The sequence below is a fragment of the Oncorhynchus keta genome, chromosome 29, assembly GCF_023373465.1.
Source record: "Oncorhynchus keta strain PuntledgeMale-10-30-2019 chromosome 29, Oket_V2, whole genome shotgun sequence".
In the NCBI taxonomy this organism is placed as follows: domain Eukaryota; kingdom Metazoa; phylum Chordata; class Actinopteri; order Salmoniformes; family Salmonidae; genus Oncorhynchus; species Oncorhynchus keta.
In genome coordinates, this window is record NC_068449.1 from 40803329 (window position 1) to 40819940 (window position 16612).

Here is a 16612-nt window from a genome sequence, read left to right on the forward strand (position 1 = left end):
GATGAAGAGGAGAGTAGCCTAACTGTCAACCTAAACATATATTAATATTTGAGTTAACAAGAGTCCATCCTTCATAGAAGAAGGCAAGTCCCGGTTTAGTGAATTAGTTTAGTGCTTATTTAATTGTAAGTGGCCTAAGGTCCTATCGACACATAATACTACTAGCCTAGATGATAAAGATAAGTGGACCACGGTTTCTTGTCAACTAGCTTCTTACTGGCTATAATCCGTTTCAACTAACATTGCTATATGCTCCAAAAATGTTAGGATATTCTGTAACTTGCTAAATAACCAGTTAAAGGGCGTTATATACTTTCTTAATTCCATTATTTTACTTTTAGATGTGTGTATTGTTGTGAATTGTTAGATACTACTGCGCTGTTGTTGCTAGAAAGACAAGCATTTCGTTACACCCGAAATAACATCTGCTAAATATGTGTATTTGACCAATAAAATGTGACTGTATTGGTTTAAAAACAGTTTGTATGAAAGGACAACACCCGTGGTTAGTTTAAAATACGCGGAAAAGAAAGTTAACCAGCCTATCCCTTTAAGAAATACAAATATATATTTTTGTAGAAATGGCCCGAGTGGTTTGACTGTAACAGGCTAACTCTTCTGTAATAAATGATTTAGAAGAATGAACAATTAGGCCTATCAATAGACCAACGCTATTATACCATCAGATTTTTAGGGAGATTTTCACCAATTGATGACCAACCTATGTTATAATACCCCAAGAAAACCAAAAACTGTGGGAAATAAACATTTACTTTTATTTATTTAAAAAAAATGTATTGTACAGTATACAATATCCACGATCTTTAAGTATATTATTATGAACACATATATAAATAAACACAACACTAAATGGTTGCCGGATTCTATTTACAACGCGTGTTGCGTACTGTGCAAACTGAACGCATTCGCGTGCGGGTGGCCGTTGAAGAAGTTGAAGTAGTGATGGTCAAGTCCTTGCACTGGTGACAAGTAGCCACCGTGGTGCTGTTGCGTCGGCGCGGAAAGCGGCACAGTTGGGTACGACATGGTTGGGCTGCGTGCAGTGCTGTGCCAAGAGAAGTGTCCAGGTGGGCTCTGCTGAAACACGGAGTCGCTGGGGCTGTGGCTCTGGTGTGACTCCGGGGAGGAGTGAAACTGGCACAGATAATCTGCCTGGTCTGGCAACGCGCCCAGGGAGCCGAACACCGGCTCGTTGACGACTCGGGACTTGGACTGAAGAAAGGTCAGGATCCTTGCGTACTTGATGTCTTTGGTCTCAACCCTCTCCTCCGTGGTCAGGTAGTGTACCAGGTTCTTCATGCACTCGTGGTAGCCGTAGTGGAAGTAGTTGGCGAACTCCCCCAGTAGCTCACCTAAAAGGAATCCGAAGAAGGGGACGATCAGAAAACACACCGAAACGCCGTTATTATTTAGGCTATTACATTCAAATGTGAGGATATGTTTACGATATAGACTACAGTGATGATGATTGATATTACGGCGATAAATGTGTAAACCAGACAGCCGGAATGGAGTAAAAGAAGGTGGAACAGGATAGGGATGCGCTCTGGGTGAGAGCCCCGGGTCCGTGCGCATTGGAGCCAACAGGAATTACGCACCTTTTTCTCTGCCCCTGGGGAAGTCTGCGGAGTGGAGCGCTCGTAGATACTGAACTGTCATCTCCAGAATCTCGGCCTTCTCCAGTTTTCCAGAGTTCTACCATCAGACAAAAAAGTCATTAGAAAAAAATATATTAAGTCGTTTAAATACACGAAATCAAACAGATGAGCCTACAGACGGCAGACATTATGTAGGCTACCCTATTTGTCACGCATAGCAAGGATTTAATGCAATGAGTAGGCTAAATAATACATATATTTAGCCAATATAAAACTTAGAACAAGATGATTTAATTTCACAACTGTACTGTAGGCTACCTGTTTCGCGCGCGCCATTGGCACAGTTTTCCCCAGTTCGTTTAGACAGCGGTTGATGCGGTCCCGTCTTCTTTTTTCTATCACTTTATGGGAGATGGGAGTTCTCTGTTGAAAAATAACAACGCAAATGATTAGACAAACAAACATAATCATCAGTGGGACAGATCTAACGTGTATAGCTCTGGAAACCTAGAATAAAAATCTGATTGACACTATAATGAAGACGAAACTACTTGGAAACCAAACGGCAAAGAGACGCATAAGCCTTGCCACCTTGATGCGCTTTTGTGCACTAGTGCGCAATAAGCGCTTGCGAGTAACACATGGACCAAGGCAGGTGCCAAGGCTCCAACACAACCATGGGGTATGGCACACATGGGTTTCAAACCGTAAATTATACTATTTTAGTGGTAACTTAAGCCAATTTTCTTCTTTGAATCAATTATTTGCATTTTAGTCGTTTTTGCAAACTCAAATGTGTACTATATTGGTTCCGATCGATTTCCATGGAGCCAAATTTCGCATTTGACTACACATAGCCATAATGATGGTACATTATGAGTACCAAAGTAAATTATTGTAATAAATATTAAAATAACGACTAGAAAAGGCCACGATTTCCGAGTAGGTTTCCATCCCAAAGCGCAGAAGGGGAGCGCCTACCTTGCGATCCTTCATCTTGGATGCCATCCTTTGGCAATGTGCTGATAAAGTTCTAATTCAAAATATTAATGCAAAGAGGGAGTTTGGATGTGTGTTCCTTAGCTTGTAGACTAGGTAGACTGAGAGGTGAGCTGAGAAGCTGCCCCTTATAAAGCGATCATCCGAGGGACTCCAGCATTCATGGTTTAAATTATTCCATAGGATTAAAGAGCATGCTTCTGGTAAATGTGAGCATTTAGGATCAGTTAAAGAACAAGTAAAACGTCTGAAGCCGTGGGCTAGCAGGGGGAAATACTTGCTTTGTTCATCCACGTGGCTGTTCAAAAGACATGCACGTGATTATTTTTATAATATTATTTGCATAGTAACAACTCAGGCGGGAAATGTGAACTGAGCGTTGGGTTCGCCTGATCCGATCGGGCGCAGTGCGCGCACTGAAAACAAAGCCGCCGAAAAAAGACCCCTCTTTCTTCCAACTCGCGTTTCTCACACGATCGCCTGTTTACAAATCCCAGCAAGCGAACTTAACTTCCATCGAAGCCCTGTCTGAGTTTTAAGGCCTGTCCAGTGCCATTAGAGTAATTAAGTAAGCCTTTAATAGGCTGTTCCGCCAAGTTCAAGGGAGAACTTTTGGAGACGGAGTCCCCCCGTTTGTTCTCCGCGTTTCTCACACGACTTGATGACACGTCCATCTTTTATGAGAGATGGCAAGCTTTTTGTTTACATTCTTTATTTCGTGGGAGTCCTCGGCAGGTGTGTGATGGGTCTGGCACACGAGCGTCGCCTGCGTACCGGCCGGCGTCTCCAGCAGTCTTTGGCACTAGAGGGTTACCCACCACCGAGGACTCTTTGGAGAGGCTCAATTTGTATCCTATTATTCTATAAGAAAATGTCTATTGAGTTGAGTGAATAGTTTCATTGGCCTACATTTTAATAATGCTGTGAAAGAAAGGGGAGAAATAAAGAATACAGCTGGTGTGAACGTGCATTATCCCCGTCACCTGCGTCAGGGGTAGCCTAGAGACCCCTATTCATTTGCCTAATTTCGGTCAACTTAACAAACTTTGAGAGAAATTATTCTGGTATTGTTGTGAAGGGTGAAGCTTTCTGATCGAATTAACAGCATGTTTTGATCCGGTAAACGTCATTAGAAAGAAAGAAACAATCGCGTTTAAAGGGGCCTGGGTAATGCGCCAAGTGGAGACGCCAAAGCGCAAACTTCACAAAGGGACCTAGTAAATACCACAGGGGACTTTTGTACCCTCACATTGCTCAAGTTTTCTCCAACAAAGGGCATTATTTTATACTTGAATACATTTCGTACAACAATTGTCTATTTTCTTCAAACATATTTTCACAGCAAGTTTAACAACAGGTTTATTGTGTACGCTCCGTCTCACAGATTCAGCCTTGGGTCTCATGCGCCAAAACCGTTTTCTCGTCTGCTTTTTTTCATCGGGACGTTTTAATCTTGAAAGTTTCGCCGTGTTTCATATAATTGATCCTGTGTGCAACTTTTGAGAGAAAAAAATTAATAAAAGAAACGGAGCTTAAATAAAATATAAAGGATCCCAGGACTTCTAAAGCGTTGGAGACTGGAGCACCACTAGAGAAAGGCGCCGGTGAACAGGACTGGGCCGTTAAATCCCATTACTTTTATTGTGGATTTTTTTTAACACGTCTTTATACATGTGGTCTTTGAAAACAAGAATAACAACGTTATGACTTTTTATTACGTTTTATAGTGTGACTGTGTTCTATCGAAAGTCTACAACGAGACTTTAGGAACTATTAACGTTGGTTAAAGACGATGCGTCAGTTCTCACCGATCCTTGACATGTTTTATAACTACATTTTATTATTCAAACTTTAAATTACATGTTTTCTAATCACTGTGGTAAAAATCGAGTTATGAGTTTGCTAAATGTTTTGTTATTGTCATTTGTACTATTTACATAGATGTAAAACAGTCATGGTGGATGTTTGGGCACTAGGACTGCGTCTCCATGCTGTATACTCCAATATACCCTAATGCTCCATACTATACACATTTTAAATGCTCAGATCACGTGGGATGTTTAAAATAATGACACATATGTTTTCATATGGCGTTATTTGTTCAGTATTCTAACCACAATAAAAACAACTATTATATTCAGTCATATGATGTATGAAGCTTAATTATTTAATAATACCATAAAAGACAACAAATTAAGGCGAGCTCAGATTAGATATTAGGTTCTGCATTAAACAAAAATAATACGTGCATAAGAGCAGATCAAGTCCATGACAAAACAAAGATAGCAGTATCATGATAAAAAAACGAATATTTATGTATTTGCAATAAATAAAATGTGAGCACCAAATTCCTTATATATGTCATGTAAAATCAACCTGGTCTCATAGCATTTCATATTATTCTGTTCGTAAGAGGCACTCCCTTTAGCATGATATGTTACGTTTTTTATGGTATGTATCAATTTTTGGATGTCCATTACCAAGTTCGTATGATATGTTACGAATTACAATTCATATTATATGTTACAAATTTGTAAAATGTACAATATGTTACAAATTTGCTAAACATATGATATTGTAATGAAACAGGCAGGGAGCAGGTCTTGAACCCTCGACCTTCTAGCCTGCGCTATCGACTGTGCCGCAAAAGCATGCTCGTGCAGCAGAGTCGATTTCCACGCTTATAAACACAGGGTCGTTACAATATGTTACAAATTCCAGATAGGTGGCTAACATTAGCTAGCTTGCTAATGTTAGCTAGGGAGTAGGGTTAAGATTAGGGCTAGGGGAAGGGATATCTAACATAAGTAGTTTCAAATAACTAAAAAAGTAAGAAGTAGTTGAAAAGTTGCTAACATGTTAAAGTTGTCCGTGATTAGATTCGAACTTGTCACCTTTGAGATGCTAGATTTTCACATTACATGCTCACCCATCCACCCTGACTAACAATCATACTAATTTGAGTGTCGTTGATTTATATTTACTATGTTACGTCTAGTCTATGAGACCAGGCTGGTAAAATAGGCCAAATAAATTATCTGAGGAGCAACATAATACCACCAACAGCAAACACATCGTATTTTCTTAACAAAAATGTCTTATGAACAGTTATACATTAGGAGTTGAATATCATCATACAATTCCAGTGTTCACATTAAGGGTTAGGGTTAGTTCGTAAATTCACTGGAGTGTCAGAGTGCGCTCTGGGCGGTTCATACATTCAGAGCATTGTCGGATTGTCCGTTTTTAAAATTCCGAGCGTTTCGCTCTCGGAGCATTCAACAGTATCTCAACTCAAAACGATAGCAAGCGATGAAACATCGGAATCCATTCAGTATAGTATGCTTGCTAGCACCCACATGATTATCCAAATGTTCGCTGATAGTTAACATGAGTAGGGTTGATCCAAGCGTAAACGGTTTAGCTGCAACGTCGATGGCAGGTTACAGTGGGTGAAAGGAAGAAAATATCTAGGCTACCTAAAAGTCTGAATCCATGTAAAAGACAATCATATTGGCAGCGGTTGCATCCCACTGGGCACAGATGTAAGTTCAACGTCTCGTTCTGAGTTCAATTTGGTTGAGTTGTTAATTAACTAACGTGAATTCAGCAAAAAATGTTGGGTGATTTTTTTTTCTCCAATAAGTCACATAATCAATTGCATGGACTCACCTGTGTGCAATAATTGTGTTTAACATTATTTTTGAATGACTACATCATCTCTGTACCCCACACATACAATTATCTCTAAGGTCCCTCAGTCGAGCAGTGAATTTCAAACATATTCAACCACAAGGACCAGGGAGGTGTTCCAATGTGTCACAAAGAACTATTGGTAAATGGGTAAAACAAGAAGAAGATATTAAATAGCCCTTTAATTAAGTATGCTAGAGTTAATAATTCGACTTTGGATGGTGTATCAATACACCCAGTCACTACAGGCGTCCTTCCTAACTCAGTTGCCTGGAGGGAAGAAACCCGCTCAGGGATTTCCTTCCTCTCCGGCAAACAGTTACGGAGTTTAATGGCTGTGATAGGCGATAACTGAGGATGGCTCAACAACATTGTAATTACTCCACAATACTAACCTAATTGAAAGAGTGAAAAGAAGTTATACTGTACACAATACAACAATTCCAAAACATGCAGCCTGTTTGCAAAAAGGCACTAAAGTAATACTTAAAAAAATGTGGCAAAGCAGTTATTTTTTTCCTGAATACAAAGTGTTGTGTATTGGGAAAATCCAATGCAACACATTGCTGATTATCACGTTCCATATTCTCAAGCATAGTGGTGACTGCATCATGTTACGCTTGTAATCGTTACGGGCTGGGGAGTTTTTCAGAATAAAAAATAAATGGAAAGGCTTTAAACACTGGCAAAATCTGCTTTCCACCAGACACTGGGAGCAGGACAATAACCTTAAACACAAGGTCAAATACACACTAAAGTTGCTTACTAAGAAGACAGTGAATATTCCTAAGTGGCAGAGTTACAGTTTTGACTTAAATCTGCTTGAAAATCCATGGCAAAGATCTGAAAGTGGTTGTCTAGCAATGATCAACAACCAATTTGACAGAGCTTGAAGTTTTCTGAAATAATGGGCAAATGTTGCACAATCCAGTTGTGAATAGTGCTTAGAGACTTACCCAGAAAGACTCACACCTGTAATCGCTGCCAAAGGTGATTCTAACATGTATTTACTCATGGCTTTGAATACTTATCTAATGAAGATAAGTGTTTTAATTTTCATAAATGTATAATCCCCCTGCATTACTTTAGAATTGAATATTCTCATGTATTCTCATGCAAAATGAGAATCAAACAATGTTTCTCACTAACTACAATTTAACATACTCAAACGAATGTACTAAACCATCCACATTTTTGTTTTTATTCATTACAATAATATTATACTTATATAGGTTAAACACCTCATTCTAATAACTGCATAGGCCTATTTATTTTTTTAAACTAGGCAAGTCAGTTAAGAACAAATTCTTATTTACAATGACAGCCTAGGAAAAGGGGGTTTAACTGCCTTATTCACGGACAAAACGACAGATGTTTTACCTTGTCAGCTCAGGGATTCGATAAAGAAACCTTTTGGTTACTGGCCCAACTTTCTAACCACTAAGCTACCTGCCCCCCCAATATTAGGTAGTCAATGTGTTATCAACCTATTTCCGAAATTAGTTGTTGTATAAGATGGTATAAGATGTATTATTACAAAAATAAATTACAGCCCTTATGGTAATGAAGTGTTAAACACTGGACAGGTGTTAAACATTGTCATGCGCTGCGCTGTGACCCGCAATGACCTATCGTGAGTCCCCGACACCAATCCTTTAGCTTCTCGCGCCACCCTGAGTCTGATCTGCCTCAGTTCACACTCTCACCATTGCGTGTGAAAATCAAATAAATAAGGAATACAAACAAAAATAATACATGGTGAAAATAATGATGGATAAATGCAAATCATCAATATCATTACCGTTTTTTTCCAATCACTTTGGCACATTTTCTAGATGCATGTGGTACTATATTTGAAAACTAAGTACACAACTCTAAACTGATAACTGTTATAATTCCCCCTAACAAAACTCTAAACTGATAAGTTATAATGCCCCCTATCTTATTTTCAGAACCTTTGATTGCGCATTCATTGCGGTTTCCCACAGTTTTCTCCCCTGAGTTCATGCAAAATCAAGGTTCTGTGAAATACCATTAGAACATTTTGTTTAGTCACCAATACATTAGATAATGAATGATAGGCTCACCATTTAGTCATTTTAGCTAGGCTACCATTTCCAGTTTCTTTCAATGGCTTTGGCACTTATTTTCACAAGTAGGCCTATGTGGGGAATTTTCAAAACTCCAAACTGGTAACCCTTGTAAAACAGCAAGCCTTATTTAAAACGTATTTAAAACCCGTGTATTCATATTGTTTGGAGACATCTTTCACCACACAACCTTTGATCCAAAATATACATGTACTGTGAAATACCATAGGAACACTGATTTAATCACCAAAACACAACATAATGATATATTCTCAATTGAGTCATTTTAACAACCATTTAATCCAATAGCAAAAAAACGCATGTTTAAAACTTGCCCTTTGAATATAATATGCAACAGTACTGTAAATTACAGTACATTACACTATTTTCAAATTATACAATTGCACTACCCATAAACATTCACTGAAAATCGAATTTCCATAATTTATATCCCATTTGTGATTAAAGGCGTGATCACTGAAGACATTCATAATCAATGACGCAACAAAATAAATGTATTGTTCAGATATAATGACAACATAGGTGCATTGTAATCAAATGAAACAAATTAATACCTGACAAGCCTACTTTGAGGATTAGCTTTATTTTTTAGGGCAGCCATACTCAACAGGCAGACCGCGGTCCAGAGCCGGACCCAGAACGGGGTCAATACGGACCCCGTATCCCGAATGTAACTATTTTATGATTTTTTTTAGCAACTAAGTCGGGCTTTCAATTTAATGCAGTTTGGGGTTGCATGGGTTGCGAGGTGGGGCTTTGTAACTAAACCAAGAAATTACAATATCCATACCTTTGCTACCAGGGACATTTGTGTGACCGAATCTTCTCAAATAGTAGTTGAGTACCCCTTAGTATAGGGGATGCAATTGTTACGTACAGAAGGCTATATCTCTGATCTTGTAAATATATATAAATATTTAACTTACTGTGAAGTAGGTGTTTACTCGATGCTGTGCGGTTTGTTGCTAACGTTACTTTGCTACAGCAAACTTGACGATTTTTACTTTTTAATTACCGCCTTATTTTTCCCTCGTTAGACTTTTTTCATTCAACTTATTCACCCTGGACGCTTTATCTGGACATGGTTCGTCCGGACTTCCACCAGCCGAAGCTAAGTAGTAACTAACATGATGCCTTCTAATTGCAGTCGCTGTACTCATAATATACAGGGGAACGATCGCCTTACGGTGAGGATAGCTGTGCTGCAAGCCCAGCTTCAGACGCAATCGTTAGGCAAGGGTAATTTCAGTGTGAGAAAGGATGAAACAGCGTCTGTGCCACCAGTAAGTACAGATAGTAGTAGAAATCCCCATGCACAGTCCCTACAGCCGGACAACATTCTCAAGGCTTCTGGAAGGAAATGCTGTAGGAATGCTCAACCGGTGTCGCTCATTCAGCCGACAGAAACTTTCAACCGGTTCTCCCCATTAAGCAGCGAGTCGGAGTCAGAGGCCGAGCCTTCTCTGGTCTCTCCTCCACCAGTTACAGGGTCTAAGACGCCAAAGCCTCCCACCATTAGCTCTGACAAATTGAAAACCTTAGTCATTGGCAACTCCATTACCCGCAGTATTAGATTTAAAAATAATCATCCAGCGATCATACACTGTTTACCAGGGGGCAGGGCTACCGACGTTAAGGCTAATCTGAAGATGGTCCTGGCTAAAGCTAAAACTGGCGAGTAATAGAGATATTGTTATCCACGTCGGCACCAACGATGTTAGGATGAAACAGTCAGAGGTCAGCAAGCGCAACATCGCTTCAGCGTGTAAATCAGCTAGAAAGATGTGTCTGTCTTCGAGTAATTGTCTCTGGCCCCCTCCCAGTTAGGGGGAGTGATGAGCTCTACAGCAGAGTCTCAGAACTCAATCGCTGGTTGAAAACTGTTTTCTGCCCCTCCCAAAAGATAGAATTTGTAGATAATTGGCCCTCTTTCTGGGACTCACCCACAAACAGGACCAAGCCCGGCCTGTTGAGAGTGACGGACTCCATCCAAGCTGGATGGGTGCTCTCATCTTATCTATGAACAGGGCTCTAATTCCTCTAGCTCCACAATGAGATAGGGTGCAGGGTTGGTTAAGTTTCCACTTGCCTCTAAAGAAAGGTGTATTTATTGTTCAAGCATTCTTATTGGTTGGTTCAACTCTGATGACAATAAGGCGTGTTGTGATTGGCCCCGCTTGCAGATAGGGGGAGATCGCGAACGTCAGTATGAAAATGTGATGCAATGGGTTGGTCACGTTCTGAATACTGTTTTCTATTTTACAATGTGTACAAATTTGCTGTACATTAGTCATTTATACATGTGTGGGTATATGGTACCTGTTAGGGATGTGCTTTGGCATATGATTGCTGTAAATAAGTGTGTTAGCTAGTATACACCGATGGTCACATAAGCCCACTGCTAACACAGTTGTCTTCATGCTACAGATTTTGTCATCGACAGCCATCAACATTGTTAAGCCCTGCACAACTAACGTGCTGTTTCCTATTTAACAACAGGTATTTTACACATGTTATATTTTGTATTGTATTTTGTTCGTCCCAGTATGAAAAAGTGATGCAAGGGATTTTGCCATGACAGCCATCAATATCGTTAAGCCCTGCACAACTAACGTGCTGTTTCCTATTTAACAACAGAAATAAATGATGCTCAACTGGGACCACTGGCTGATGTGATTTACTTGGACAAAACACAACGCAAGGAAAGTACGATTTACATCTGTTACACTGGTGCCGTGACTCGTCTTCTTGTCTTCGCTGGACGTCACGTGGAGGGATCGGAGACCCGGCTTCAAGAAGTACTGCGGTTGCTGATGCAGGCCAGAGGCCTAGGTTTCGCATTCTGCACACGTGGAATTCTCAGGGAGCTCCTGGTAGCATGAGTGAGTGGGGGAAATATAATATCCGGTTTATTACTTGTATGTGGTGATGGTATGATTATTTAGTGATGTAATTCAGGGGCGAAAATCTGATATCAACTTTGGAGGGGACGATTACATGAGATTTTCTCAAGACCTATTCCAGAGGGGGACACCAAAAGTAGTGCTGTAACACATAGCCTAGGTTTTAATATGTTAAATGTATATTGAGGAACCATAATCACTACTACTGGATAATTGATAGGTACAGTAGTTAACTGAAGGGTTGTCCCAACTTGTTCAAATGTTTAAATAATTATAATACTTTTAATAATAACAGCTATAGCAGTGTTCCTTATCAGTCCAGTATGTATGCAGGTATTTGTACTTACAACCAGCAATACCAAGAAAGGCCAGTGGGTGGCAATGGAACTGTACACTGTATGGGTGCAGTTATCGTAAACACAATGGACATGGTGTGATCTCGTCTAAAATAATCTCCATTGAGAACCATCACAAAGTTGGTCTCCATGTTGAATTGACCTTTTAATTTGACTTTTTCTGATACATTTATATAGTCATTAAATATGTGCCACTGGCCTGAGTCTACTACAACAGCTTTACAAGAACAAAAAAATTAAAATAAGTACAGTTCTAAAAGCAAAGTAACTACTTCAATAAATAACCCAAATAAATCAAACAAAATATCCTTCAGTCAGTGTCTCAACTATTCAAAAAGCAGCTATGGACAAGTATGTCACACAAAGTATGCAATTGTAAATAAACTAACATTAAATAAATCATTAGTAAGTGTACTGTCATGTACTAAAAACTACTAAACAAAATAACAAATATCATACTATACACCAGGGGTTCTCAAACAGGGGTCCATGTACCCCTTAGGGGTCCCTGGTGTAATTGCAAGGGGTCTGTGAAATAAAAAAGTATAATGAATGTATTCAGTACCACAAGGTTTCCAGTAACTTTACATACAATATAGAGGGGGTGGAGGTCCCTGAGGACCGCTCAAAACCTTGCCCGCCTTGCCTCAAAATATGCAGGGGTTCCAGTACCCCAAAAAAGGTTGAGAACCACTGCTATACACACTACTGAACAAAAGAACCAAACATATGTTTGTGGGTTTCAATGGATCCAACAAATTGCCTGCAGATATTTTCCCTCTTGAGACTGTCCAGCCTGTCTTTATGTACATTACAGACAACTACCCTGTTCAGTCTCTCTTGGCCCATGCTAGCCTGTAGCCAAGTCTTTAACCTGCGGAGTGCACTGAAACTCCTCTCAGCCTTACATGAAGACACTGGCACCACAAACAAAATTCTGATCAGCACCTCAACTTGGTCAAACAACCCCCGCACCTCCACTGGAAGACTCCTGAGGACCTCTGCTGCCTCTCCACTGCTGCTACAGGGGGTATTTGTTGTGAAAGAGAGGGATCTGCACGGAAAGAGAATCTATGTTCAGCTCTGGGTACTGATCTAGAGACTCATTCAACACCCCTGTGAGAAGCGCTCTTTCCAACTTTTGCAGGGCGTTTAGACCGTCCTGGTCAAAACGGTTGCCAAACTGAACCTCCACACCATCCAACACTTGAAACAATTCTGCCCTATAGTGATCCACTGCTTTGCCAGAAAATCGTCTTGAGTGCGTCTCAATGGATTCAATAGAGTCAATCAATGTTGTTGCTTTCTCATACAGTACAAGGTAGCGTTCGTCATTTCTCCTGCCCCTAAGAGATGACCGCACACACTCGACTGCAGCCTGCATACCAGGGACAGTCTTGAGTTTTCTGCAGTGAAACATTTACACATTCGAGCTCTCCAAGAACAGCAGAGGCAAGTGTGAGGCCCAACACAGCCTTTGCTGAAGTGCTCGAATAAGCCACTGGCAGTTGAAGCTGTCTTGGATGCCGTTTTTCCCATCTCCTCTAGGCTGCGTAGTACCTGCTCATACTGCCCTAGCACAGCTCTAATAGCAGTATTCCACACAGTCCACCTTGTTGGACATAGGGGTTTCAGGGTGGTCAGATTTGCATCTTTGAATGTGGCAATTGATTCAAACATGCTCTTAAACTTTCCTGACTGGCCATACATGACACCTAACTGATGGACCCAAGAAAGGGAATCCCAGATCAGTGGGGAGGCTGAAATGCCAGCCTGTGTAATCAGATTTACAGTGTGCTCCACAATGCACATAGAGGGCTAATGGCTGCTGCCTCCTCACAATTGCCTGTGCACCTGTGTATTTTCCTGCCATTTTTGAGGCACCATTGTAACTCTGCCCACGTAAGCCAGACATGGGCAAATTGAGCCTCAAAAACACATCAGTTGTCACTTTCGCAATGCCCTCGCCTGTTGTCTCCGACACCCTATATAGCCCAATAAAATCCTTGTGAGGGACAAGGTCATGGTCAACATAACGCAGACAGACACTCTCCTGTTCAGCACCAGAGACATCTGAGTACAATCAACAATTACTGAAAATTGTACAATCGGAAGAGACCTAATCTCAGCTGCTACGCCTCGAATGACTGTATTGGCCATGATGTTCAGAATTTCATTCTGTGCTTTGGGGCCTGTGTACATTGTAGTACGCTCTGTTAGCCACTTCAGTAAATTGGGATCATCCTCTTCTGCCCTAAGTTTCAAAAGCTGGTATAAATTCCCACTCTCATCAGTGTGGTTTCTAAAGGCTTGTCCCTGTCTTACTACATGCCGCACCGAACTAACAATTGTCATCAAGCAATGCCTTGCGTCCACCTGCTGTTTACCCCACACGCTGGATAACTGGACACTGATTGGATTTAGCTGGTGTGCTGTTACAGTTACAAAGTGGCGGTGGGTTTGGCTGTTTTGATGTGCAGTGATTGATTCAATGGCTTTTCTCCAGTTCCTAAATCCTGCACTAATTAGGCAGCATCTGCCCTTTGGCCAAAAGATGGCTGGCTTGAAAACCCTTGGCTACTGTGAACACAACACTCCTTTTATTGATGGATTATAATGTAGCCAGGGGAAATCACGAAACCATCTCTCTTGAAACGTCAACACTCTGTTGGCAAGAGTTTGCGGTTCTATAAATCATGGGTGTGGCTGATATGGTTTTGTGCCGTCACTGAGGTAACTGGATAATGCTGTGCCACTGTCCCTTATACTGGTGCTGCAGGCAACAAGGTTGACACCTGGTCCTGCCGTGGCTGTGACACTGTCCTCTGAAGTCTCTCTCCTTGGCTCGTTCCCTTTCACCACCCTAACTGACTCACAGTCTGTCTCCTAGAAAATAAATACGGTGTTTGCCGTACTCCTAACTACCGGTACCCAAAACTGCACAATTAATCACAACAGCAATACCATTGCCTTAAACAAATCTTAGTTCAGTCACCAGTTTAAGTTGAGAGTGGGTGTATCCATGGCATTTCCCAATTATGTCCCTATTTTACAAGTCAAAAAAATTGAGAACCTTTCATAATGTTGCCCAACAAAGACTCAACAAACTTACCTGAGACTCCTTGTCTCTGCCAGTCTGTCCCTGCCTATCTGTCCCCAGCTCTGCCATCTGTGTGCCATCTGTTGCCTGCTCTGCCTAATGACATCATTGTGAAACATTTTTCTATTAGCATTTCATTTCTTTCCTATGAACATTTTATCAACTAGTCTTTGAGATATTAGGCTACTAGGGTTCTTACTTTGCATTTTGGTGTACTGAAATACTCTGATGTCCATCCTTTTTTTTTGCCATTTTTCTACCTGGCTGGCTACACAGTGTGTAGGATATTTACAGTAGGAGATGGGCTTCTATCATCTTATCTTCTATCATTCTATATGGGCTTCGATCTAAAAGGTAGCTAGCAAATGTGAAACGGATTGCAGTGATGAGTTGACAGCTGTATGAGTTCACCATTTACGCAACATATACTGAAACCTTTTGTAATTTTAATATAGTTTGTTTCATGTTGGCTGGCTTCCAACAATGGCTGATTTTGCAAAGCTAGCGAGCACCATGTGGTGTTTGCTATAATCTTTGCTATCTGGTTAAATAAAGGTGAAAAAAATAAAAGTTCCCTAGCGACAATTTAGCTTTTGCAACGAGACCATTAAATATATTTAAGGCAATGGTAGAGGAAGAGTGTAGTTCAGTTTATCGCTAACCTTATCACAGAGACTTTGAAGCACTACAGCTGCATGCTGATCTTGGAATAAACTGACAATTGCAAAGATTCCATCTTTGACGACGCCACATAAATGGAATAGGTACTAGCTAGCTTGATAGTTAATGTTTGCTTTAGTTTGCGTGCTAGCTCTGGAAATTCAGCTAGTGTATGTGTGAACCCTGCCAACAAAAAAAAAACATTGCTATGTCACGATTGACTGGATTAACCTCACATCAGTTACGTGCATTGAGTGCCTTTCAGACAGTAGATACTCTGTTACCTTGCCAGCTAAGGAACTGGCAGTGGATCAAACCATTGTACGTCCCCCCCACCCTTTGCCTCACAATCTTTTGAAACTTTAAAACGCGCTATTAAGTGTCTATAATCAGCACAAGTGCTTTCATTGCGTATTATTAATATTATTGAAATTACATAGTTATGTTTACATTGATACATTGTTGGGGACAAATCATATTTTTCCCAGGATGGGGGGTCATGTTCCCCCCGTCCCCCCTGGGATTTCCGCCTATGATTTAGTTGTGCTGTTATGCTAGTAACCTTCCGAAGTCAATTAACGTGAGGGCGATGCCATTTTCTACCACACGGTGGCGACAACTATTTATGAAGGCGTTTCTTGTTACTTTTCTGTGTTGATTCTTGGTCTTGTTAGACAACTACTACTGAACTGTTATTTTCAGTGCATTATGTTCAAGCTGATTTTTTTTAGAAGTGTTCATATTGATTGCGATAAAAACAAACTTAATATTTACATGTAAAAAAAAAAATATATAGCTACATATTTATTAAAAAATAAAAATCATTTTGATTTTTTTGGTTTAATGGAACGCTTTGGGAGAGGTAGGGGAGTTCTCATGTTTAACCCTTCACCGCCAGTGGGTAGGGGGGCAGCTATTTCTCCAGTTACACACCTCTGGCCAGGCCAACTACACAGGCAAGTGTGCGCTTTCCACATGATTGAGAGTTACCTCAACTCAGTGCATTCAAGTCAGTTTTACCTAGTCCTAGGAAGGAGGATGTGTCTGGACTCCATAGGTGACAATATTGCCTCTTGTTTGGAATCAAAGGATATGGGGAGGGACAGAAGGTTGATTATGTTGGTGGTACCAAGGTTGGGGCCAGCTCTAGTCTAAATGTAGTGGTGAAAAT

General features: G+C 40.6%; 1 protein-coding gene and 1 long non-coding RNA gene across 2 annotated transcripts; both read right to left on the reverse strand.

The window, feature by feature from the left end:
- Positions 1-757: 757 nt before the first annotated feature.
- Positions 758-10561, reverse strand: LOC118362088 (hairy and enhancer of split-related protein helt-like). The gene is made up of 4 exons (XM_035742291.2): positions 10366-10561; positions 1938-2042; positions 1620-1716; positions 758-1373 (listed from the first exon to the last, which is right to left on the reverse strand). Exons 1-4 carry the CDS (start codon positions 10432-10434, stop codon positions 889-891), a joined length of 756 nt encoding a protein of 251 aa, XP_035598184.2. The 5' UTR covers positions 10435-10561; the 3' UTR covers positions 758-888.
- Positions 10562-11921: 1360 nt separating this feature from the next.
- Positions 11922-15696, reverse strand: LOC118362089 (uncharacterized). The gene is made up of 3 exons (XR_004821147.1): positions 14981-15696; positions 14794-14877; positions 11922-12735 (listed from the first exon to the last, which is right to left on the reverse strand). It is a non-coding gene; the product is annotated as an uncharacterized LOC118362089 (long non-coding RNA).
- Positions 15697-16612: the final 916 nt, after the last annotated feature.